This window comes from Cebus imitator, unplaced genomic scaffold, assembly GCF_001604975.1.
Source record: "Cebus imitator isolate Cc_AM_T3 unplaced genomic scaffold, Cebus_imitator-1.0 Scaffold201, whole genome shotgun sequence".
Lineage (NCBI taxonomy): Eukaryota > Metazoa > Chordata > Mammalia > Primates > Cebidae > Cebus > Cebus imitator.
The window spans coordinates 1,635,448-1,663,132 of record NW_016107516.1 but is presented as its reverse complement, the minus strand read 5'-3'; the positions used below and the strand labels follow the sequence as shown (position 1 = coordinate 1,663,132).

Sequence of the window (27,685 nt, the reverse complement as noted above, 5' to 3'; positions counted from 1 at the left end):
TGCCCCCACACAGACAGCCTCCGCTCCTGGAAGGGCGCGGGAAAAGGAGAGTGGAAGAAGGGACTAGGGAGGAGTAAGACGTGGGACGGCGAGGGCACAGGTGACGTTCTCCGCCGTCAGCGTTCCAGGCACACAGAGTTCCAGGCACACAGCCGCAGTCGGCCACGCGCGCCTCCGGGAGCGAGGATGCCGAGGCTGGTGAGCGGGGACGGGGCTTGGGAAGGAGGGCGCAGGGTGGGCGATGCCGACGGAGGTCCTGCGGCGGGCGGCGAGTGGGGCGCGCGGGGCTTCGGCTCTCGCCACAATCAAGTCCGGGGACTTGATCTGTGGTGTTGATGGCAGCGCTTGTCTCTAAGCGCTATCCCTTGCTGAGGAGCGGATTTTGCCTTCCAAAGGGTGGTTTACGGGCCGCTGCTGGCGTTGGGGGTTCTCCGTTCCAATTCCCTGACAAAAAGATGCATAGGCCGGGGGGCTCCGGGGGCGCCTGTTACGAGCTGGCGAGGCTGGCGCATCCCCCTGCAGGCTCACGGGTCGGCTCTCGGGCTCCAGCTCCCAAAGCTGGGGAGGCACCCCCTATTTTAAACTGCCCCCAAAAGGGAATGAGGAATGCTGCGTTGGTTCGTGCTAACACCAAAAGCTGCGGCGGGGATGCAGATTTCCAGGCTCGCTCTCTCCGGGAGAGCTCCTGCGTCTTCTCTTTGTTACTCAGCCCTTCTCCCTCCTAGCCCTTGCCTGGGGGAAGCCATGAATTGAAGAGGGTTAACTCTGAAGTCTCGCTTGAGAGAACTGAAATGCTCTGTGATCGAGATGCTTTGAAGGGTTAACCCAGGGTATCCAGAGAAACAGACATTTTGTTTATTCGGAACCAGCTTACAAGACAAAAAGACGGAGAAGGTTTTCATGTACCCCATTGGTATTTGAAATAAAAATCCAGATGCAATGAATGCCTCAAGATGATGTTTTCGTGTATGGTTTGCTGGCAAGACCGCACAGCCAGTGATTTCACTGTCTTTCTTAACAAAGGAGAATGGTGGTCTGTGAGCTAGGGTCTACTGCAAGCTAGATGCGCTTAATCTTCTTTATAACTATCCTTCTAACAAGGAATTATTACCTGGTTTTACAAATAAACAGGCGGAAGGCTAATATTTACAAGTCCATGTGACTACATGTGGGGTGATGTGGATTTGGACATAGTAACTTGCTGAGGAAGAGGCATGGATAGGGGCAATATAGCTGCCAGCTGGGCAGCGTCAGGTAAGACCCAGGCTTTTGTGAACCCTGGACTGCATGGCAAGGGTTATAAATGGGCTTCTTTGTTTTCATGACTGTAGTTCCCTTATATGATTTGATCAATTAAATTTTTTTAGCTGCCTAACACGTGTTGGCTTTTACTATAAGCTGGGCTCTATACTAATTGCTTTAATTAATGTTTGTGAAACACCTGTTATTTGGAATTGGTTTGGCACTTCCTCTTTATATTGCCCTCATTAAGTTTAGGTCATGGCTGTCTCCCAAGGAAAGAAAAGGGCATGTATTGACCAGAATTAAAATGAAGAAACCCATTGAGTAGGAGGATATTAGAATTGAGTGGCTCCCATTAGACAGGAAAAGTAAGAGAAATCCTTATGGCAGATAAAGGAGGAGAGATTTAGATCCTTGAGAACTCTATTTCCCCACCCACCGCTCCCAAGCCCACAAAAGGAAGGATACCACAAGACAATAAAAATCCCAGAGAAACTGAAGGGCACACAGAAAGACCCAGCTTACAGTGATAAGGAAAATGAATTCTAGCAGGGAAGTCATTGTATCTAAAAGGAATGGCAAAAACAGGGCTTAGTTAAGGAAAACACTGAGAACGAGGGGATGGGATTCCTACAGGTAGAATATCACCCTTTAACTATCATCCTGAACCTAAACCAATGTCATTTAAATTATTATGGTTCAATATTCTAGAAATAAGCTTCAAATTATAGTAGCAACAAGTGGGGCTAAACAGGAGCCAATAAGAACATATAACTTCAGAATGGGACGCCCATGATGGGTTTACTAAGGAAAAAGCGGTCAGGACATCCCGCTAAAGCAACAGGATTTAGTGGTTATTGAGGTTCTTGGGGGCAATGAGACAGGCACAGAGAGGCCACCACTTTACAGAAGACTATGTTCATACTGCTAAATACCATAAAAGAATAGACAGAGTCAAATAAGAGATTGTTGCTAACAAAACAAGCAGCCAATGTCCCAACCTCAGGAATTTAACACAGTCTGAGAAAGAATAGTAGTTTCAAAATTATCAGGTCTGCTTCAGTGTTATATATTTTTTCCACTGACAAGAGAGAATGAAAGACTGGCAGCTGGGGGGAGTGGCGGGGGATGGGAGTGTGTTGATGGGTAGTAGGCATGCTGGAAACAGTGTCTCAGGGTGTGGGGTATATGGTGAATATACTTGGGAGGTAGTCATCTTCTCTCAAACTGGAATGCAGATGGATGTTTTCAGACAAGCTCTGGAAGCTGTGGTGTGGTGGACAAAGGTAGACAGGATCCCTTTGGCACTGGAGGAAGATGCTTGAATCTTCTTGGAGCACTAAAAGTTCCAAAAGACCTAAGGAGAAAGTGCTTCAGAAGAGGCGGATCATTGTATAGCGACATGACTGTAATCAGGCTCGTAAAAGTAAGACCTTATATAAATACAAGTGAGGAGGAAGACATTCCACATAGGAGGAATGGCTTAAGCAACAATACCAAGGCAGGAAATTGTGTGGTGCATTTAGAAGTAGAAAAGGCCAGCTGGCAGAGAGGGGACACATAGGAAGGTAGTGGAAATTAATTTGCAAGAATGAAAATAGGCTAAGAACTTTGAACAGTTTTCTCTAGATAGCAATGGGCTGTAGAAGATTTTTAAGGGGATGGCAACTTGTGCAAAGGGGAATTTAAGGAAAATTAATCTGTCAATAGTGTGTAAATACATAAGCTGGATAGTAAACTTAACTAAGTTAGGGATTATATCTCCGTTATCCACCATTGTCTCCAAAGTGCCTACCATAGTGCCTGGAATGAAGTCAGACCCAATTAAGATGATTAGTATTAGAATCAACGAAAGAAGTACAGTTGTCCCTTGGTATCCATGAGGGCTTTGTTCCAAGACCCTCACTGATACCAATGGGTGGATGGTGCAAGTCCCTTATATAAAATGCCATAATGTTTGCGTATAAGCTATGCATGTCCTCCCATAGAAATAAACTAATCTCTCCATTATTTATAATTCCTAATACAATGTAGATTCTATATAAATAGTTCTTATGCTGTATTATTTAGACAATAATGACAAAGATCTGTATTTGTTCAGTGCAGATGCTTTTTTAAAAAAATATATTTTCCATCTATGGTTACCTGAATCCATGGATACAGAACCCGCAGGTATAGTGGCTCGGCTATATTAGCAGAAGTTCAGTTCCAGTGAAAGACAACACTACTGCACAATGCACCCATGTTATGAGCTGAGACTAGGGTAGTAAGGGACAAACACTTCACATGCGAGAAGCTAATGTGTATAGTGACTAATTATATATCTAGGTAGGGGAAAAGCAAGACATCCTGAATGACTTGAGTGCCTGAGAGATAAAAGTCCAAAAGAGAAGCTCTTCCGGGTAAAATGATGATTAATTTGATGTTATTCATAGATTTAATTATTCACCATTTGTTCCTTTCTTTTATTCAACTGAGAGCATAAATAAAAGAACAGATGCAGGAAATAGCTTGTTGATTTCGAGTCATTGAAAGAATGGTGAAATGGAGTTTGTTATGCAAGGTGGAAAGCACAGTGACAGGAGATTGGATAACATGTTTGTAGGGACTGAGTGGCAGGTTGTGACAGAAAAGGTCACGCTATATTACCAGCAGAGCTTCTAGACAGTGGCTCATTGGCTTTCAGAGATTCCTTGGCTCTGTGGAAACCTGTTTGAATGCTTCTTAAATACAGTTTCAAAATTGAATTTAACATATTGTTGCAGGACAATGAAGCAGAGAGTGCTGTGTGAATAGCAATTTGGTAATGCCTCACAATCATGATTTGGTCATAGGCAATAACAATGTACTTTTGTAATGATAGGTGGAGATTTTAAAACCAACAAAACTTTATACATAGGGGAGGCAAGATGGTGTAGTGATTATGGTTATAAGCTCTGGAACCAGACTGCCTGGGCTTTAACCCCTTCTCTGTTACTTCATAGCTGTGTGGGCAAGTTACTTAACTTCTCTGTGCCTCATATTCTTTATTTTGAAAATGATGATCATAATAGTGCCTCCTATATAGATTTATATGAAATATTGGATGAAATACTTTATCTCAAGTGCTAAGAACAGTGTCTAGTACATAATAAATATTCAATAAATGTTAGTATTCGTGGTTTAGTAACTTCATGCAAAACATAAGTTGGAGTATTATTTTAATGTATCATCTGGTGTGGTTTTTCATTCCAGTACTTTATTTTTGTCCCCTGGTCTTTCAAATCAGACAGTTAAGCACACATTGCCTTAGAGGAGGAATTCTAAGCAGAAAATACATTTTAGTTTAAAAATCCAGCATTTTACAATACCAAGAGCCTTGCCATTCCAGTTTCAAATGCCTGAATGCTAAAAGATCAAGGATATAATGTTCATGCTAGAAAGAGTTGTTTGGATGAATGCAGAGTGATGGAGGAACCAGCTTTTCTGGCTCAGAGAGATAAATATTTTCTGGCTGGGAGAGCAAGATGTGACTGATTGATGTTTATGCTCAGATACCAGTTTGCATTCCCAAAATAAGGCCCTATGCCCAGCCCCCGGACATGGGAAATTTAGGAGAGTAGAAAATAGAAACTGCAAGTAGTTGTTGAAATACAAGAAAAAAAAAAAAAAAGCCTGTGTCTTACAGTCCGTTGAAGGGACTGTAGGAAGAGGGAACAGTAAAACAGAGATGGATAGATACATGGGAATTTAGGCAGAAAGCCTTGGAGAATTTCCTTTCACCCAGCACAAGGGGAACACCAGGTCATCTTGTGGGCAATAATTGCACAAATTAATGACAGTGATGACTTGAGGGGAACACAGCCATTTTAGCAAATGCTAGCATAATAGATGGTTGTAATCAATGATTAGTAGTCCTGTCTTATAGCTTGGCATTTTCTGAACCCCCAGGAATGTAGATGCAATGCTAGAGATTGGGACAATTATGGGGTGTTGGGTTTGTGGGAGACTGACAGAGATTATGCAATATTTATTGAAAGTAAATTCTTATCTCTAGTTGGAATAGTAACATGAAATAAAACTAAAGTTCAGTTAAAAAAAATAGGTAAAAGTTACATTATTTACATATTTCTATCATGAAAAATAAAAATATAGAAAACATATAGGAAAAAATTACATTTCTTGCCTTTGCCCCCCCTAAACATACATACAGACCAAATGAAGGGATCCATGGGACTACTGCAGAGAAAAGTTCAGCTGCCTCTACCCTGCCTTATCATTTTATAGAAGGATGATGCCCAGAATAACATTCTTTTAAATGCTGCCATGATTTGTAAGAAGGCCAAGGATTTCTGCCCACATGCATGAAAATAAGGCAATGAAGGAAAAAATTAAAGCCAGTGCTGGTTTTTAAAACATGCAGTTTATATATAAGTCTTGCAGAATTAAAATGAACCTCAACAAAATTCAAGGCAGTCAAATAATGTTCCTGAAAAGTGGTTACCCCTTGAGTTACATTTGTATTATTAACAGATGTGAATGTTTTTGGCGAGTGGATACTGTCTAACATTTGTATTCTCAGCATTTTCTGTATTTATTTAAGGCAGTTTGTTTACCCCAGTGATCCTGTGTCTTTGAGACCTCGCTCTTGACAGCGGTGGCTTTGGGAACAAGGTCCCAAGTTGCCAGGGATTGCTATTGTGTTGGAGCCATGCTGCCGCTTTTCCCTCCTCATAACTTGAACACGCTTTGTTATTTCTTGCATTTATAACCTCTAGTTCTGCTCCCACAAAACCAAAGTTCTTTGGTGGGTAAAAACTCAGCTACAACATTCCCTGAAATAGCGATTAGACTGAAGCTTCCTTGGCTTTGTCCAAATCCAAACCCCATTTCTGTATTTTGTTTTCTGTCTTCAGGTGGTCAGGAGGCTCTTCTGTTATCTGTCTACCTACAGCCTGGTTTGGGGCATGGCAGCAGTGATGCTGTGCACAGCACAAGGTAAAGAAGCTCAATTCCCCTGCTTGGATTCCAGCAAACACAATTTCTGGAGTTAAGACATTTGGCCACTATTGTTTGTGTGATGCTAGTTCCATTTATCTGTGTGAATTATTTAAACATTTAATCTGCTTGCAGGAATGGGAGTGGTTCTTTCTGCTTTCCACATTTTTGTTTTCAATGTAGAAGCACACTTTAATATTTAGAAGCTGTTTCCCGAGTAGATGAACCAGCTTATGAAAAATATCCTCTAAATTAAAATGCCATTTTTTACTTACTGAGTTGAAAAACTCTTACAAATAATGATTTCCTGTGTCTATAAAAATATGGGAAGGCTTGAATTCAGTCTTTTTGAAAGGTAATCTGGCAGTAAGCCTTAAAATTGGGTGTGTTCCCTTTTTACAGAAAAAAAATGTAGAAAACAATGAAATGTGGAAGTTATACTTGCTTATATTACCTATTGTATAACAAATGTGGCTATGCCATCTACTTATCTAGGGAAGTTCCTAGCTCTTCCTCCTCGGTTCCTTGGGAGGTCACACTCACTTTGCTAATGGCCTTTTCATCACTTGCAGTGTGATGTTGCTCAGCATCAGCCTCCCCAGATGTGGGTGATGCTGGTGAAGATCAGGTGGGCTCTGGTCCATGACATTCATCACAGGACTTATCAACTGAACAGAGGAATCTAAATGAGATGCTATAGAAGTAGCAAAGAATTGTAAACATCCCCTAAATGATGTCTTCCATAGTCAAAAAGAAAAAAGAAAAACTCATCCAAGAGTTGAACTCTAGTTTGAGTCCCCTTTCACTCTGCTTTCTAAAAGCAATCATTTCTTCAAACCTCTGCTCTGCAGAATCTCAACAAACTTTAAGGAAACCTCAATCCTAGCAACAGATATTGTTTCCCAGAACTTTTCACATCTTCCAAGAGTGTACATCATTTAGTGTTGAATTATGCAATACTCAGGGGTTCCAGCCTGTATTTGTTACACCATCTTTCATTCACTGATATTGTTGGGGAGCTGTTTGCTCAGCCTTCTTTTTTTTTTCTCTATGTATATTTAGCAACATTTTATCTATATTATCAGTCTTTAAAAACAAGTTTGGATGCTTGTGATCAAGTTTACATTTTCTGTACCATTGTATTAGTTAGTGCCTTTATCTTTATTAATTCACTGGGATTTTTGAAAGGGAGGATAGGAGGTTTGGAAGTAAGTGTATTCATTTTTCAATATCTCTTCTTTTCTATTAAATGTTGCTAGAATTAAATATGTTTCTCTGAGAACTGTCTTGCCCATTTCTTTCTTTTTTCTTTCTTTCTTTCTTTTTTTTTTTTGAGACAGAATTTCACTCTGTCACCCAGGCTGGAGTGCAGTAGCACGATCTCAGCTCACTGCAACCTCCACCTCCAAGGTTCACGCAATTCTCCTGCCTCAGCTTCCCAAGTAGCTGGGATTACTGGTGCCCTGCTACCACACCCAGCTAACTTTTGTATTTTTAGTAGAGATGGGGTTTCACCTTGCTGGCCAGGCTGGTCTCAAACTTCTAACCTCAAGTGATCTGCCCACCTTGACCTCCCAAGGTGCTGGGATTGACGGCGTGAGCCACTGTGCCCAGCCTGTCTTACCCATTTTTATAGATTTTTAACATGTTATGCACTCATTGTCATTCAGCTATAATAATTTATGATTTCTTCTATGATTTCTCATGTACCTAGGACTTAAAAGAAGTGTGTAGATTTCTATTTTTATTGTATTATGAACTGTGTTCAAGGCCATACATAGAGTAACAACTTTTTTGTAGCCTATTTTGAGTTCAGTTTGGAAGAATGTTCTATATGTGTTTTGAAAAGATTATACATCCTTTCTTTGAGTAAAGTGTGTGTGTTGCAGGGGTGCGGGAGGGGCTTATGTTATCTTTATTCATTTAGTATGAGTTATTGGGTTTATAGAGTTTATTATATCTCTTTCATTGTATTGACTTTCTCAAAAGTTTGGCTATTTGTTATTATGTTGAGATTTTCCATCAAATAATCTATCATAGTATGAGTTGCTAGTATTGGAGAATGGAAGAAATTTATATATATATATATATATATATATATATATATATATATATACACATACATATATATGTATATATACACATGCAGACAGATATCTACATACATATAAAGTATATAGTGTATATCTATATAAACATATAAAACATTTATAATATTAAATACCTGAAGTGTATATATAAATATACATTGTTTTTCAAATTTTATTTTCTTTATGATATGGTCTTACTTTGTCACCCAGGCTGGAGTATGATGATGTAATCATTGCTCACTCCAGCCTTGAACTCCTGGGCTTAGGCAATCTTCCTGTCCTAGGCTCCTGAGTAGTTAGAACTACAAGTACATGCCACCATGGCTGGCTAATTTTTACATTTTTTGTAGGGATAAGGGTCTCATACTGTTGCCAAGGCTGATCTTGAACTCCTGGCCCAAGTGATTCTTCTGCTTTGGCTTCCCAAAGCACTGGTATTACAGGCATAAGCCACTGTACCTGGAAGTTTTTGATATTTTCTATTTAACTTTTTTGCTTTAATAATTGTTTAAACATATGAAATTGAAGGTTCTCAATATGATTGTGGATTTAAAATTTTTTCTTTGTAATTATAGTAGTTTTTTTTGCTTTATATATTTCAGAGCTATGTTGTTAGGTGCATAAAGGTTCATAATTAATAGATCTGATTTTAGTTTGTTCCTTTTGTCATTTTGAAAAATACTTCTTCTCCTCTTATAGTGCTTTTGTCTTCCATTCCCTTTTTCCTCTCCTTTTAGAAGTCTTATTGGACTGATTTTGGAACATTTAAGTCTACTCATTGAATTTTTCCTTAATTCCTGTTGTATCATTATCTCTTTGTGCTACATTGTAGAAGAATTTTATGGCCTGGTCTTACTGTTTACTAATTTACTCCTCAGTGGCATCCATTTTGCTAAGCCAGCCAATCTATTGCAATTTTATATTTCTCATTTTTTACATCTCGAATTTCTATTTGTAATGCTTTAATTACACTTAGGATATCACATGTATTCATGTCAAAGTATTTAATGGCTTATATCTTTATTCATTTGGTATGAGTTATTGGGTTTGTACAGTTTATTATTTCTCTCTGTCATTGTGCTGGCCTTCTCAAAAGTTTGGCTATTTGTTACTATGTTGAGATTTTCCATCAAATAATCTATTATATTATGAGTTGCTAATATTGTAGAAGGAAAGAAATTATTGCCATAGCATTTAATGAAAGTGGAGGTGTGTAAATTATTATTTGTGTGTCAGAATTTCAAGATCCTCCAGAGCATTGTCCCATACATCTCTCTACCTATGTTCCTATATACACTCTTGCTTCCTGGAGGCAGACACTTCTGTTCTACTTGCTTCCTTTGGAGAATGTGTATATGTGTGTGTTTGTGTGGAATCCATAAGGCTGCTTCATCTTCTTTACTTGAAGTGATCACCCTGCCTGTTATCCTTTGGCCTTTTCTGGCTCTTTGTTTCTACTTCTCCAAGCATGGACGTGCTTGGTGAAGCTACTATCCTACCTGGCAGTTTACATGTTCAATCTCATTGTACCTTCTTTGCAACTTACAGAGGCTCTTCACAATTTCTTGTAACTGAGAGTTGCTTTCTTGTTTTTCTACTCTGCTGCTATTCTTTAAAGATTGAACAAACATATTTGAACTGTATATCTCTCTGGAACCATGTAGCAATGTAAATAAATGTTTTTTTCTTTGCATTTTCTCTATCTTTTTTATGTTTGACATTGAAAATACATTGTATTTGTAATCAGGAAAAAGTGTATGTGTGTTACAATCTTTAAATATAAATGTTCTTTTCTGATTCCATAGTGCAAGTGGTGACCCAGGATGAAAGAGAGCAGCTGAATACGCCTGCTTCCTTAAGATGCTCTCTGCAAACTACCTACGAAGTCCTGATTGTGACATGGCAGAAAAAGAAAGCTGTAAGCCCAGAAAACGTAGCCACCTTCAGCAACAGCTATGGGGTGGTGGTCCAGCCTGCCTACAAGGACAAGTTGAACATTACCGAGCTGGGACTCCAAAACTCAACCATCACCTTCTGGAATACCACCCTGGAGGATGAAGGGTGTTACATGTGTCTCTTCAATACCTTTGGTTATGGGAAGATCTCAGGAACAGCCTGCCTCACCCTCTATGGTGAGAGTCTCTGGAATACATTGTCTGTGTCTGGAAATACTATTTTCAAGAATGTTTGGAACAGGCATAGGGTCCAGTTTTTCAGGATTTTAACCACAGAAAGGGTCATGAGAAGATAGCTTTTCATGTCTACTATAGCTGTGTTTACAATTATTTGGAGAGTTCATGGGACTACACTGAGTTCTTTGACTGGAGCTATCTTATCTCTGAGGGATTCTGCCATCAACAGGAGTAATTTGAGGACAATGGTGAGGGCAACAAGTTTTCCATTAGCAGTAACAACATTCAGACCTGGCTTTGCAACTAGCAATCATGTGACCGTAGAAGAGCCCTATCCACTCTGCACTGGAGTTTCATTGTCTGCACAATAAGTGTGAAATAGATCATTTCTAGGATCACTTACAACTTCAACTTTTTGGAACTAAGGATAGAGCCAGACTGGGCTAGCCTTGAGCCAGTACGATTGTCCTTCTCATTTTGCTTCAGGGTAACTCTTTCAGGATTGATAAGGGCACATAGAACATATCATTTCATACCTGAAATGATACCAACTAAAGATATACCTGGAGAATAAGCATTCTTTTAAAATCCAGGAGGCTTAGTTTAATGAGATTCCTTTCCTCTTAACTGACACACAGCTGAGATGAAAGATTAGGAAGTGGGAATAAGAGATAACTTTGGAGCATGGCACACATGGCGGTAGTTTTAGGGAGTAGAGGACAAACTTAGGGTTATTAGGAATACTGAATATTAGTCATGCCAAGAACATTGCCCACAGTGAAGAAGAGACTTAATAGATAAGAATGCAAGGGAAATAGCTTAGTAGATGAGGATGCAAGGGGGATAGGACAACACCAAAAGAAATTTCTTGTACTTATTTTGCCTATGATGAGTCCTCTCTATAGAATCTTACACCATTTCTTTCTTGATTTCTACTTCTTTCATTCTCTCTGTGTCTGTCTTTTTCTCTTACTCCTCCCTGTCTCCTTCCTTTCTTTCCTCCTCTCTGCCTTTCTTATGTCATATTTTTCTCATTTCTGTTCCTTTTTGCTCTCTTCCTCTTTTTCTCTCATCTTTTTTTCTCTTAGTCTCCTCCCTTCACTTATAGACTTTTTGCATTTTTTTTTCCAGAAAACCGGATGCCTCTGAGCTTTAAAGCTAGTAATTCTGTTCTCTTCCACCCTGATCTTTTCCAGCCACACCTTATAACTTTCATCTAAGCCATTCTTTGATACATCATAGGACCTCAACACTCAGTCTGGCCACAACCATATTCATATATTTTCAGTTGTATTTCTCTTCTTCCAGTTCTCACAGGCACTAGTAATCTGGGCACTCTTTAGTCAGAGCCACAGTTCCATAGCCCTACTTCCCCCAACCCACTGTCATCTACCTGCCTTTTGAACCTATAAGCACAGCCCAGGCTTTCAGTTAGCACTGGGATTTAACTATCTTGTGGGCTCCAAAGTCAATCACAGAAAGACAAGTCTACCTTTGCTTAGAGAAGGAAAATTCTATAGTCCAACAAAAATGAACTCACTAATCAGGGGATTTTCAAGAGGGTACAGGCTACATACAGCTAGCCTGAAAACAATTTTCTCATGTGTTAGTTATTTTCTCTTAGGTGATTTCCAATACTCTTCCAACAGACATTTTTACGGTTTTTAAGGTTATTAGCTATGAATTCCAAATTCACATTTTGTGTAGCTCTTTCAAAAAGGGATTTTTCACCTCTTCCCCATGTATCTAATTCACTGGTTCAGCTCCAAGAAGAAAATAACTATCTCTACGCCGGGCGCGGTGCTCATGTCTGTAATCCCATCACTTTGGGAGGCTGAGGCGGGTGGATCACCTGAGGTCAGGAGTGCAAGGCCAGCCTGGCCAACATGGTGAAACCCCATCTCTACTAAAATACAAAAATTAGCCAGCCATGATGGCAGGTACCTGGAGTCCCAGCTACTTGGGAGGCTGAGACGGGAGAATCACTTGAACCCGGGAGAGGGTGATTGCAGTGAGCTGAGATGACACCACTGCACTCCAGCCTGGGCAGTGTGGCTGAGCAAGACTCTGTCTCTAAACTGTAGCCTTTCTATGGGCTCTCTGTTCTGAAACTGCCCTGGTGCTTCTGATAGATACAGGCCACATATATGGCAGTAAGTGGTGCTGGCTGGGATTATTATCAAGCCATTTAAGATGAATACCTAGAAGAAGGCAGAGATGCCACAGTGCCCCCAGAAAAGAAGAACAGAGTAACTAGGCTTTGCACTGTTTGGGAGAGAAAAGTAACATCTGATTTCTCAAATCTCTATGCCCATCCAACTAATTTTGCTACAGACAAATTACAAAGAGGGTCTTTCTCATCACAGGTTTGTACTAGGCCAGTCTCCATTCTGCAGATCAGAGAATTAGAAACAAGAAGAACTGGAAAGTCCCCAGTTTGGGTAGGATATGCCACCCTATCTTTCTAGCCTCCGCTATCTTTCTGTAAGCATATTTCCCTCATCTCTCTGAGGAGACTGCAGGACTCAGACCAGGTGCTTAACTGATAACAGGTTGTATTTATTTTTTGTCCCAGTACAGCCCACAGTATCCCTTCACTACAAATTCTCTGAAGACCACCTAAACATCACTTGCTCTGCCACTGCCCGCCCAGCCCCCGTGATCTCCTGGAAGGTTCCTCGGTCAGGGATTGAAAATAGTACAGAGACTGTGTCTCACCCAAATGGGACCACATCTGTTACTAGCATCCTCCAGGTCAAAGACCCTAAGAATCAGGTGGGGAAGGAGGTGATCTGCCAGGTGCTGCACCTGGGGACTGTGACCGACTTTAAACAAACCTTCAACAAAGGTAAGAGAAAGTGAGCAAGGTGGCTGTGGTTGTATCTGTGTGCACACACCTGGAAGGAGGTGAATATCCCACAAAGGTTTTCAGCCTCTTAGCATAAGAGCTATTTGGAGAAAGAATGGGGCAAATAAGGAAAAAATAAAAAACAGTTGAGAAAACAAATAAAGCAAGTGTTACTTTCATAAATGTGGTTCATTGCCCACACACCAAATGCTGTTGCTGAGATCCATTCATTTATTTATTTCTTCCATTCTACTACCATGTAATTAGGTCTTTTCTGGGCCAGATTTTGGGTTGAACATGAAAAATGCAACAATGAGCAAGACTCAGTCCCTAAGCTTCTCGTCTTAGGGAGTACAGATAAATGGATGGGCAATTGTAAAACTATGCATTCAATTCTCCAGAGAGAAAGCTATGATGCACCACGAGAGGACTGGAGGTTGGGAAGGAGGGGCTCAATCTGGGAGAGAGATTTGGAAGGTTTCCTGGAAGCAACATCTGTGATGAAACCACTGTGTAATCTACACTGTGAGAAAAGGACCTACCTGAAGTGCTTTCATCACCCATTTTAAAGCAAATTGCCTCTCATCCAAGTTCCTTTTTACTCTCTTGTGTTTTTTATCTAAACTACTGTCTTTGGGCCTCATAGATACAAGAGGTGAGAATGATAGAGGAGAGAATAAAGGGAGCAGAGATTATAAAAACAAGAAGTTTTAGCAATAATAGCCAAATCTTTTCTCTATGTAGTTTTGAAGCACTGACTCTAGACGAAGCAGTCAGTAATAACCCTTCTAAAAAATATAACTGCTCCTTTTTGGAGAAATTATGAGCAATAAAATGGAAAAACTTTCTACACACGTCTCTTTAGTGCAGTAGCCTCTAAGGCTCACCTACTCTAGGCATTTTTGGAAACCCTGAAAACTCAGACTAATCAGAAGTTGGATATTTACATAAATTTGGTCAGAAAGACTTGCAGTGTTGAATCTGGGTATTTGTGAAGAGATCTTCAGATTCAGCCATGGCAAAGGGTATATTTTCTTGAAAAACAAGAACCTAAAAAGAATGTCTTTTTTCCCCCCAAGAATGCCAGATTTCACTTATATCACTTACAGTGTTTATATACTACTTATATAATGTTTGTTTATTCTGTGAACATTTACCAAAAATCTTCCACACTCAAAGCATTATGCTCAAAGCACTGGAACTGTAGAAATTAGACAAATCCCTGTCTAAAAGTCTGAAGGTGTTCAGTTAAATAATGATGTGGCAAAACCCATTATGGAAGTATGGAGAAGATGTTAAAGACTCCCAAATCAAAAAGTTCCTCGTCTGCTTTTGCATTGCAACATGACACTGAGGAGCTGATATTTAGGATGAGTTGCATTGATTGACTACTGGAAAGAGATTTAATAACAAAGCCATAGATAAGAAGATATTTAATAAAAACTTTGAGATGAGTTATCTCTGGGGGTAGAAATGAGATTCTTTTTTTTTTTTTTCCTTTATACTTCTCTGTATTTTCCACAATTTCCTCAATAAACATATATTCTTTTAATAGACAGTATGGCAAAGAATATGTGCTTTAGAGGCAAGCAGACTTTCAACCAAGACTTGATTATCCCATTTGCTATTCTGATTTTGATCTCAGTTAAAGTTTCCAAGCCTCAATTTTCTTTAAATCTGTTAGATAATAATAATATCTAACTCTTGGGATGTTTTGAGGATTAAGTGATATGCATTGATACATTTAAAGCTCTTGTTACATAGTAGCCAAATAAAACATGTTAGCTATTGCTAATATCTAAATAGTATTAAAATGATATGAAGTCATGCATGTAAACCTCCATATGTATGTAGTTAACGACGATTTCAACTAAAAGCTCAACTCTATTGCTTTATCACTTTTTGCCTCAACAATTTCCTCTCGTGACATCACTTTTTTTTTCTTTCTTTCTTAAATATCTATAGGCTATTGGTTTTCAGTTCCACTATTGTTAAGCATTGTTTCCCTGGTAATTCTTCTGGTCCTGATCTCAATCTTACTGTACTGGAAACGTCACCGGAATCAGGACCGAGGTGAGTCGCCACAGGGTGTTAAAAGAAAAATGAGAGAAATTATATTTTTAATGACAATTTGTGGGTCATTTGAAGATATAAATAAGGGAATGGCAACAGTGTGTTTTGTTTATTGTTTCCAAAATACAGACATGTTGATACTGTTTTAAAATGCGTCAGGGCATTTTCTTGCAATTGGATATTAAATTGAACATTTCTGCTTTTTGTTTGCTAAGATGACTTAAAAGCTAATGGAATCAAACAATGGTGATAGAACCAAAGAAAGAAGTCTGGCACTCATGCAGGATCCTTTCCACTCATCATGAGAAGGACTATCTCTTCTCTTTTTACAGCACTTCACAGGCCATCTGTCCATTTAAGAGGCTGAAATTGTCCAATTATGATCACTCATTAAGTAGCACTTTCTGTGTTCTACTCCCAGGATGCCTCAAACACTATCAGCATCATGCAAGTGATACATACTTACAGTAACTGTGTCATGTCATTCTGCCTTTTTAGACTATAAATTTCTCTTTATCTTTCACAACTATCACGACATCTTATATATACCAGGTGCTCAATAAATGTTAATTTATTGAATGAACTGATTGAGGACAGAGAGAATTTAAATTCACTTTCTCCTATTGTAAATTCAGTACCTCATAAATGCCAATCTAAGATACTGTAAGAAATTATAAAACGAGAGACAGTATAAAGCAAGAGAAGTGAGTTAGACAAAGAGGAAGAATGAAATGTCTGGTTTCTGAAGACAGTGCATAATTTATTGAAGTGAATACAAAGCTGCAGTTTATGTTTTGTGTAATGGGAATTTGCTAGAGTGATGGGGTAAAGTGGGAGTTTCCTCCATTTCAGATGACTGCAGGATAGGGGACAGGAAAGAAACAAATGTTGGCTTTCATTGCTATTTTAGACTTTGATTAAAAGTCTCACTCAAATATAACCTTTTTTCCTTTCATTTCATGTTCTATATAAAAGTTTTCTTTCATTTTATGTTTATATTTTTATGTTTTTGTTCATGTTTCAAGTTTTTGACCACTTTATTTTGCATAGTCCTCCAGATTAATTCTTGTGAATTTATAAAACACACAAAAAGCCTTCAGTGCCAGTGGCCCTTTTGCAAAAGTAGGTAAAGGTATTTGTTCTGTCCTGAAGAGAAGATTACAGATCAGTTAATCTTATTGCACATAATTATAAGCCCATAGAACTCATAAGTGCTCCACAAAATAAAATCAAAGGCAGAAGTGTTTGATTCTACTTTATCCCAACATTTTTCTTTTCCAATTAGGAAACAAGCCCAGAGAGGGAAGCTGACTTTCTTCCATAAGTTCATACAGCTTCTTAAGAGCAGGCTAGGACTAAACCGTAGTGCCCTGACCTCTGCCAAATGTTCTTCCTGTCATTACTGATGCCCTAGTGTCTTGACTTGAAAGGAGCTATTGTTGTCAATTGCATTCACTTAATCTGTGCATAATGGTAATGCCCTTTTCTTTTGGAAAGTGCCAGCAGAAAAGTATCAAGTATTTAAATTCATTTTTAAAAGTCCCTGTTGGGCAAAAGTCTTATAATGCAATCTACTCAAGCCACAGGTAAATTCTACTGGAAAGACACATGTAAAATAATTACCCTTGTTCATTAAGCAAGTCTTGGATTTTCTGGGAAATATAATCATTCAATGCTAATATCTGATTCTTGAAGCAAAAAGAATCAGCTTATTTCTCTGCCCAAGTTTTCCCTCATTTATGAAATAAATACCTGAACCTATGTTGACTTTTCCATTTGTTTTGCTTATAAAAGATACCTGAGTCTGGGTAATTCATAAAGAAAAGAGGTTTATTTGGCTTCTGAAGGCTATACAAGAAGCACAGTGCCAACATCTGCATCTGGTGAGGGCCTCAACCTGCCTCCACTCATGGCAGAAGGAAAAGGGGAGCCAGTGTGTGCAGAGATCAAATGGCAAGACAGGAAAACAAAAGAGGGTGCTGCAAGGCTCTTTCACCAGCTCTCATGGAACTAACAGAGAGAGATCTCACTCACCCCAAGGGCATTAATCAGTTCTTAAGGGATCTGCTGCCTTAAACCCCTCCCACTAGCCTCTACCCCTAACATTGGGGATCAGATTTCAACATGAGGTTTGTAGGGTCAAGTATCCAAACTATAAGAACCAATTTAGAATTTTTTTTTTTGAGACAGAGTCTTGCTCTGTCACCCAGGCTGGAGGGCAGTGGCACGATCTTGACTTATTGCAGCTTCCACCTCCCGAGTTTGAGCGATTCTCCTGCCATAGCCTCCGGAGTAACTGGGATTACAGGCATGCGTCACCATGCCTGGCTTTTTTTTTTTNTTTTTTAGTAGAGATGGGGTTTCTCCATGTTGGTCAGGCTAGTCTTGAACTCCTGACCTCAGGTGATCCACTTGCCTTGGCCTCCCAGAGTGCTGGGATTATAGGCATGAGCCACTGCACCCAGGCCCCGATTTCGAAAATTTTAATAGCCAGATAATTTGGCTTCATATACTTACAGCTAGTAAAACCGAGTGCCGAATATGCTGGAGCCTAAATGCTCAGGGCTAAGCAAATACTGGTTCATTTAGGCCAAATCTTGGGTTATACAAAAAGGTGGGAGAAAGAAAAGAAAAAGGAAAGAATATCTGACTTTTTATTTCTACAATTAACGAATTCTGGTTGATATTTCGTGAGGAAGGGGAATAGTCCTACACATTTGCCTTCCATTTGTCTCCATCCTTACTTTTGTTTTCTTTCTATTTTACTTTACATCATCTTCTGAAAACATAAAACTTCCGAATGGGCAAAAAAAACATGATCGGTCAAAAATAACACAAGGGTTTTGAACTTGGTAACCTCAAAAATGGTGATGGGAACAGAAATAGGAAAGTGAAGAGGTGGAACTGAGAGAGAGAGAGAGCTAGCAAGAGACAGAGTGTGTATTTACAGTTTATAGAAAAGTAAAGGAGTCAAATGAATCAGTCCTTGAATTTATTGTGACAGACAAGGAATTATCTTCATGTAGCTGTCCAGAAGCCAATAACAAAAATCTGGCAAGTAAGGTAAGTCTGTTAAGTAAAGTAAATTCTGTGCTGGATAAATGACCAAAAGAAAAGTTTTTCAAGTCATAATCACTACTCGTTTCTCACAAATGTGTAAGCAAACTTATAGTTACTGATGTTATTTTTACATAGAAATTAGACTCCCATTACTTTTCTTGTGATGCTGTGTAATGTTGGAGAGCACGGTGTTGGTGTTTTCCATCTGTAAAGCAGCACGGGCCCTTTCTCTGCACCATTCCTGATAGAATTATCACAGTTACTTCTCAGGAGACTACCACAGTAAGACTAATAAGATCTCAAACAATATTCTTTTCTCTTTCATGAATCCAGTACTTTAAAACAGAAAGTGAGAAAGAATTAAAATTTCCTAGGGAAATTTTCCACCATCTCGAAATAGTTCTTTCTATTAAGACCCAGTGATTTCATAAAGTTGTCCCTTCCACATATATGACAATGTAGTCAAATTTGGAGTTGAGAATAATCTTTTATTTCTTATTAGTCAACCCACCAACAATTACATGCTTTTCAGAAACTCTAAAAGAAACTTCACTTTGAGGCAGACTATCATAGACAATCACCTAATTTTTAAGTCAGCTCTATTTTGAGAGGCCATTTTGTTTGGTTTGGTTTTGTTTGGTTGAGTCAAGGCTGCTTTGGAGAACAATAGAAAATTTAGACAATCATGTAAAATTTATATGCCAAACTTGACTCTTTTTTTTTTCGAGTACTAGCTAATCCATGTAGAAGTATGTTTTTCATTTGCATGAGCTGCATATTTACCTTGATTTCCTTCTCTTCACGATAACCTAACCTATTATTATACATTGCCAGGAACCCGAATCCTCAGATGATATACCCATTCCCTTGGTTTTTGGCCATGGGGCTGTTTTAAGGAGATTAGCTGTCAGTATCTGTTAGACTAATTAATGAAAAACAAAAAGGATGAGAAAATCATCCAGCTGAACAATCCTCTAACATCTCTGCTCCTTTTGCATTTTAGCTTGCATACATCCTTTACCTAGTGTCTATTACCAGTTTGTTTTTGTTTGGAACTGTCATGCATTTAAGTAGTATAGTCACACCCATACACTAAGCTTGCCTCTAAACAGATCCAAGAACTTAGCCTCTACTAACAAAAGAAGCCAACTGTATGCTCTTTAACCTGGAAAAGATTGGGCCACTTAATGAAAGTACTCAACTTGGCTTACAGAGGGGGAAACATCCTAAATGCTGTATTAATTTTCTATTGCTTCTTTACCAAATTATCACAAACTTAGTTGCTTAAAACAACACACATGTATTATACTACAGTTCTGGCGATCAGAAGGCCAGCATGGGTTTAAAACAAGGTATCTGCAGGGCTACTATCATTTCTGGAGGCTCTAGGAATCCTTTTTTCCTCTCTCTGTTCTCATGCTTTTAGTGACTGCCCATATTCCTTGCCTCGCATCTTCAAAGCCAACAATGTCCAGTTGAGTCTTTTTCACACTGAATCATAAATCTGACATGTTTGTCTCCTTTTTCCCTTATAAGTACCCTTGTATTATATTGGGCCCAACTACATAATCCATCTCAGGGTCCTTAATTTAATCACATCAGCAAAATCCCTTTTGCCATGTAAAATAACATATTCACAGATTCCTTGAATTAGGATGTGGATGTCTTTGGGCTGCCATTATTATGCCTACCACAAATGCTAACACGATGTGAGAGTGAGTTGCTTAGAGAGACAGCTGTTTACTGACCTGCCAGTGTAAGTATTTTCTCTCTACAATTCCACAGCCTTGGCTCTGTTCCTGGCAACTCTCTATCAAAGACTTCAAAACCTGGTCAGAGCCTCTCACCAGGCAAGGCTTTATTTTCTACTATTATATGTTGTCTCTCAAACCTATAATGCAAAAGAATCACTTCTGCTTTGTCATGTTTTCTATCACTAACTGTAATATTACAAAATCTATTACTAACCATATTACAAAAACTTTTTTTATTAGAATCTCAGTTCTTGCGTATTTCCTGCTTCTCCCTATTTCCACCTTTTCATGGAGGAAGCAATTCTGACTTCCTTTATCTTAGTCATAAGCATGACATAGACACAAGTTCACAGGTTAACTGTTAAAGATCAAAGTGGGAAAATTCTATTCATTGCTATGTGTAGTGATAGTAGGCATAACCAAATTGGTCTTTCCTCATTTATCATAACTTACTAAACTGGGAATTTCTCAGCACCTGATACTTGCAGAGTCATGTTATGAAGTCATTATAGACTTTAGAAGCCTCAATACTTTTCATATCATTTTCAGAGTTCTTCAAAATTCCCATTTATAGGCCCTAATTGATTCCAATGGCCCATATGCAGTAGAGCGGTTATTCCACTAACAACTTTTTTAAAAGACAGAGATAAAATATGTATATATTTGATGAAGTAGATTAAGTAGAAAAAAATGTTAGAAATGTCAGAAAAAAATTAAGAAATAAAAGTGTTCAGTACAATTTAATTTGAATGATTTTAATCTCTAAAACTAACCATATTGTAAAAAAAAATGCAGTTTCTTCTAGTAAATAACGAACAAATGAGACTCTGTGCTACAAACATGCAAGACATGTTTTGCAGAAATCATTTCAATGTTAAGTTCCACATTTCATGAGGCACAATTACGGAAATTTATGAATGAGAGACTGTCAAAATAGAGCCTCTTGACCTTCTCCGTATTCAAACTAGAATTTCATGATGACTGACCAGTGCTTCCAGTTCTGAGTCTCTGTGGACACTAGTTTGTAAATTCTCCAACCTTCTCCCATTTTTATACAATGAAGAAAAATGGTTGCCTTGTATTTTGAAAGTCCTTTAAAGAGTTCTCATTAAATACCTTTGGGACGGTGTACACAATTTTCTTTTAAACTTTTTTTAAAATGATTACTTATTATGAATTTTTATTGTTTTTATTTTTTTAACTGAAAGTAGAAATTGTATGTATTTATGGTGCATGACATGATATTTGTATATATTGTGGAATGTATACAATTGTGGAATGGCTAAATGAAGCTACTTACATGTGCATTGCCTCACATGTTCTTTTGGTGGTATGAACACATAAAATCTATTCTGCCAGTAATATTCAAGTATATAATACATTGTTATTAACCATAGTCACCTTGTTGTATGATAGATCTCTTGAAGTTATTAATCCTACCTAACTGAAATTCTTTTCATCTTAACAAAGGATGCATGAAATAATTGAGAAACTGAGTGTGATATTTATTTCTACAGTATTTCTCCTTCAATAGTTTAACATTTTCAACTGTTAATTCTGGCAAGGATGCTTGCAAATGACATATAGAGTTGGTTGTTTTCTAGTCAGTCATTTTTATTTGTACCAATGAACCATTACTTAGTGATTTTGATCAAATCCTCTCTCTTACAAATTAGCTCTGTACCTTTGGGCAAGCCATTTAACTTCCCTGCACCTCCCTTTCCTCATTAAGATGGGGATAATAATTGTAACTGTATCTCACAAAAATGTTGTGAAGATTTAAAGGGGAACACATGCAAGTGCTTAGAAAAGTGCCTGAAATGAATGATATGCTAGAACACTGGCTTGGGAGGAGAGGGGTGGAGTGCTTATTTGTAGCTTTTGCTAATTTCTGTGAAGTAAATGTTCCCACCATGGCAGATTTCACGCTACTATTTAAACATCAGCATGAGCCAATAGAGCTCTAGTACACCAATGTAGCAGAGTAAGTTTCTAATAAATGTTCAGTTTTTTAATTACTAAATCTAAGGTCCTTTTTAGTTTTATCAATGCACATTTTCATGAATTTTACAAATGTTGAAGGAGGGGCAAGTTTAGAGGGGTAAATGGAGGGAAAAATTTAAGAATTGTAGCAGTTAGGAAAACTTTGAGGAAGATTTAAAAAGTTATCTGAATCTGTTTGGACACATGGGCATAAGTATTTGGAAGGGAGAATACATTAAGTCTTACTGTCGTTAATAGGCTCTTGGCAACTGTGAGTTTAAGCAAAATGACATGTAACAAAACAAATTTTGCCATAGGCTAAATGATGGAAACAAGACTTAAGTTCCTATGGCATATTTCTGGTCACAGAATTTCCCCAAACTTTTAATAAAGACCAAAACATTTCTAATATTAAATATATGAAATAAATACTTCATTTATTTCATATATTTAAGAAAGAATAACAAAAACAAGTAAGATAATTATTTACTCAAAGGGCATGGGTGGCCAGAGCCTATCCTAGCAGTTCAGGATACAAGGCAGAAACTGACATGGGACAGGACATCATCCCACAGCAGGGGGCATACACACACACACACACACACACACACACACACACACACAGCTACTCAGACTGGGAGCATTTGGACATGCCAATTTACGTAACTTACAGTACATGTTTGGGATGTGGAGGGAACTGGAGTATCTAAAGAAAACCCGTCCAGACTTGGGGAGAATGTGCTGACTCCACACAGTGGCCCTGGATTGGAACCTATTGTTTTTCTAGGATTTGAACAAAAAGATGTTGTTGGAAGACCTGCTATATAAGTCATTTCAGTTGCAGTCTTGGAAGAAATTGACGTTGACCCAGTGGGAAGACAGAATCAGAAAAATGTGTCTACTAAAAGCCTGCATGTACTGAAATGAACTTGTGTTGCCAAAATGAACTTGTGATGCCTAAAATTGATTTCCTGCTAGTGCAATCGTGTCTCTTTTGAAGAAGAGAAACTCTTTGGGTTAGATGTTTTTTCTATAGGAGGGTGGGAAGAGAAATTACTCACTGAAGCTAGCACAAGTCAGGGGTAGAAAGAGGACAGTTCCTATAAGGATGCATATAAATGGATTTCCAGGAAACTAAACTGCCACATGTCAAGAAGAGTGGCTACCTGAAGGTGCCTGTAGATCCAAAACTGCCCTAGGTTCCCTTATCAGCACTGATTCATGGATTTTGGATCTAGTTTCGCCTATCCTTACCGTGACTTGGCTGTTCTGTCTTCTCTGCACTAAATGATTTCTTCACTCTCTATTCCGTATGCTTTAAACTTACCATATTATTTTTGTTCCCTCATGCACTGGTTCATAGATGACCCAATCCAAAAAGAAAGAAAGCAGAAAGGAAGGAAGGAAAGAAAGAAAAGGAAGGAAGGAAGGAAGGAAGGAAGGAAGGAAGGAAGGAAGGAAGGAAGGAAGGAAGGAGGAAAGAGAAAGAAAGAAGAAAGAACGAAAAAAAAAGAAAGAAAAAGAAAGAAAGAAAAAGAAGGGAAAGGAAGGGAAGGAGGGAGAGAAGGGAAGGAAGAATGGGAAGAAGGGAAGGAAGGAAGGAATGGAGAGAAAGACAGAGAGAAAGAAAATGAAAGAATATTCCTGGACCACACGAAAAGTCAAAGAATCACAATCTCTAGATGTGTCCTGTGTATTTGCAAATTAACCAGTACTTCAGGTAGTCCTTAGGTATTCTAGAGTTGGGAAGAATCCTAAAAGGTTTTGTTCTGGCAGGGGCTATGAGTAAAGTATGGCCTTTGAGGGATCAGAGGACGATAGATATATAGAAACTTTATTTTAGAAAAAGGAAAAAACTTGTTCTGACCAGATGCAGAATTAAGAAATTAATTATTCAAATTCAGGCTTAATTTAAGAGCTTTTTAAAAAAAAAAAAAACAAAAAAAAAAACCAGCAACAACAAAAACGTATTCTGGTGATCTCTAAGGGAATCCATGCTATTATTTAGATTACTATTCTGGATTCCAGTCAGTAATTAGGTCATATAAGAATTATAAATTCTGTTATTGCTAATTGATAGTTCAAAACACATAGTCTTACCACTCAGGGAAAATAGTACTTAGATTTCAGAAGATAAAATTTTGCAAGTGGGGTTAAAAGGAGGTCATGGAGGGTGTTCTTAAATATGTAAATGATCATGAGACAAAAGGATCAGATCTAGAAATGGTTATGTTTAATTCTCACAGCAGTTTATAAGGAATGCATTTCTGTCTGATAGGTGATAAAACCAAATTCATAGAAGCTCAGTTCAATTACTCATTTTATAAATATTTATTAATAATTTTTAATATGCTTGGCATTGTAATTAGCACAGGTTATACTATCATGAACAAAACAGGATCTTTCTAATGGATATGACAGGTTGGGGGACGGGCAGAGAAATGATAAGTAAATTAAAACATGAGATTTTATCATAAGGAAATAATATAGAATAATGTGAAATATGGCATGCAATAAAAGAGGATAACTTGAAAAGGATACCAGTTACTTGGAATTTGTTACGGAACGCTTCGCTGCAGTGGTGACTTTCAATCAGAGACCTGCAAGGAGAGAATAAGCCAGCCATGGAGGAGGCAAGGAAGAGTGGCTTTTAGCAGATTTAACTGCAAATGTGAAAGCTGTAAGGCAGAAACGTCATTAATGTTTTGCAGGGCACGGTGGTGCATGTTTGTAATCCCAGCACTTTGGAAGGCCTAGGCAGGCAGATCACCTGAGGTCAGGAATTCAAGACCAGCCTGGCCAACATAGAGAAACCCCGTCTCTACTAAAAATATGAAAATTAGCCAGGCGCAGTGGCACGTGCCTGTAGTCCAGCTACTCAGGAGGCTGAGGCAGGAGAATCACCTGAACCTAAGAAGCAGAGGATGAAGAGAGCCAAGATTTGTGCCACTGCACTCTAGCTTGGGTGACACAGTGCGACTTCATCTCAAAACACACATATATATATATTTTGAGCAGTGTTACTCCAAGTATAGTCTAAGGATGGTTGTCCATGCAAGAAGTGTTCTTTACCAGTCTGAAGAAAAATAAGTACATAATTGAGAATAAATTCTTACATTCTATGATAAGAATTTGATAGTAATTTTATATCTGTTGAATCTAATATTTTAAAAATGAATTGTGTCTGCTATTTTATGTCATTTTTCTAGTAATTTGTTTTTACTATTTAAATTGAAGAGTATTGAGCCATTTGGGAGAAGATGGTCTTTCCATGGTCCATTGATTCCTGAAGTTAGAAATACTGGCAGGATCTAAAATGTGCAGAATTTTTTAGGTTCTGGTAAACAATTACCTAAGATTACACAGAGTGAGAGGTGGTGCCAAGATAAAATTCCAAGCCTTTTACTTCATTGTCTATGTGCCTTGGGAGGCCCACAGGCTCCCAGTTGGTGCCAGAAAGCCAGTAGCCCTTGGAAAGGCCTCTATTCATGACCATTTCTACCCTGACATCCAGTGAGTTATTATCCATGAGAAACAAAGCTTATAAATAGAATACATTTTGATCATTTGGCATTTTTGAATATGTTGCTTTACTTATAGTCTTAGGTGATTTGCCAAGCCAGTATTTCCTGGGATTATGTATGCCCTTTTATTTTTGTTTTAGTTTGTTATTTTTTTTAGAGACGTCTTGCTATATTGCCTGGGACTGAAGTGCAGTGGTGAGATCATAGCTCACTGCAGCCTCAAACTCCTGGACTCAAGCTATCCTCACACCTCAACCTCCTGAGTAGCTAGGACTACAGGTGCATGCCACCGTGTCCAGCTAATTTTTTTATTTTTATTTTTTGTAGAGACAAAGTCTTACTATGTTTCCCAGGCTGATCTTGAACTCCTGGGCTCAAATGATCCTCCCAAAAGACTGGGCTTTATAGCCATGAGCCACTGCATCCAGCCTACTTGTGTTCTTGTAAAGAGTCATAGTGCCCTCACATCATACTGGGTCAGAAATGTCTACTTCCTTATCTTTGCCAATGAATATGCAGTAGAATAATTAAGTGTTTCTTAATCTTTCTGTTATTTATCTTCTTAAAATCTATTAGGATAGAATTTGTAAGTGTCCAAAGTTAACACCTTGGTTTTCTTTTATCCAGAACCCTAAATGAGTCACACATCACCCTGAAAGTGATTCCCTGGTCTACTTGAATTTGACACAAGAGGAAAGCAGGAGGAAAAGGGACCATTCTCCAAAGGACCTGAAAGAGGATAAGAGGTGGGAGCGAAAGCCTTAAGGGATCCCACAACTTTCTACTGCCATCTGAGCTACTCAGTGTTTGAGTTCCAAGAGGAAGTAATTTTACCTCTCCAGTCTGTTGTAGGACTTGATTTTGTAAAGCAGTGCCATGTTATGTGGTTAAAAGGGCACTGCACTTAGTATCAGGAGCACTGAGCTCACAGACTGACTTGGGCTCCTACTGGTGGGGACCTCTGTTAGTCACTTTACCTCATCTGAAGTATAAAGATGTTGGACCAGATAATTTACTGTGTAGCTCTGAAACTTAACTTAAAACATAAATACAGAAAAAAGAAAAAAAGAATAAGCAAAGGGAGAAAAAGTGAAAGAGAGAAGGAAGAATACAGAAAGGTCCAAAGAACTTTTCTGAGATTATCTTTTGCCTTTCTGTTGAGGTTACATCTCTTCTTCCCCTGTTCTTGGTCTGTGAGGCTGTTTTGGCTGTTTTCCCATATTTGGCTTCATTTAGGAGGCAAATATGAGCATACATTCCCTTTGTTCTAAACATATTGTTCCAGCTCTTGGAATAATATTGAATCGAGTTCACTTCCTGCTTACTGTTTTGCTAATAGCTGACTTTGCTAGAATCCTTGGTTTCATTGCTGTTCTTCCTGTGCTTCTCTGAAATTTACTCCAACAAATATAGGACTGAATTTATTGTGGAATAATATTGGCAATCTTAACTTACTCATTTAACTTATCTATTTTTATAGCAAGATAAATATTGTTAGTCTTAGACAATAGCTCACATTTTCTGAGAAGCATGCTTTCCCTTTCCATTTGTCGTATAACATGACCCAGCTCTATTGTAGGTCATTCAAAAGTCAGCCTCGCATAATGAAAATATATTATGAAAACAGATGTTGAGGAGATTTCCTGTACAGCAGTCAGCCAATTTATATGCTTTGTCTCTGCTGGCTTCTTTTACTGTGAATTAACTTTTCACAATAGCAGCAGAGGCAAATATGAACATATATTTCCTTTGCTCTAAAGATATTGTTCCAGCTCTTGGAATAATATCGAATCTAAAAACCGTAAGATCAAATTAGTTGCTTTTTCAGTATGTTTTGCTTCATCTGTGTCTATCCATTGACCTAGGAATTCAAGTGTAAGTTGTTTTCACTGTTGAACTGGATATTTATATATTTAGCCAGATTTTCATGTGTTATTTAATTCTGTATTGTTTCTTATATTTGTAGTAAAATATTGAACAATTAAAAGTGTTGACTCCAAAT

General features: G+C 38.3%; 1 protein-coding gene across 3 annotated transcripts; it reads left to right on the top strand.

The window, feature by feature from the left end:
- Window positions 1-27,684, top strand: CD200 (CD200 molecule). 3 transcript variants are annotated; one of them, XM_017547787.2, is made up of 6 exons: window positions 70-198; window positions 6,138-6,219; window positions 10,115-10,441; window positions 13,017-13,289; window positions 15,255-15,362; window positions 26,311-27,684. In XM_017547787.2, exons 1-6 carry the CDS (start codon window positions 187-189, stop codon window positions 26,316-26,318), a joined length of 810 nt encoding a protein of 269 aa, XP_017403276.1. In that variant the 5' UTR covers window positions 70-186; the 3' UTR covers window positions 26,319-27,684. The 3 variants fall into 3 exon arrangements, with proteins under 3 accessions (XP_017403277.1, XP_017403276.1, XP_017403278.1); XM_017547788.2 differs by lacking the exon at window positions 26,311-27,684 and having other exon boundaries at window positions 1-198; window positions 15,255-15,513; XM_017547789.1 differs by lacking the exons at window positions 70-198; window positions 6,138-6,219; window positions 26,311-27,684 and having other exon boundaries at window positions 10,364-10,441; window positions 13,022-13,289; window positions 15,255-15,513.
- Window position 27,685: the final 1 nt, after the last annotated feature.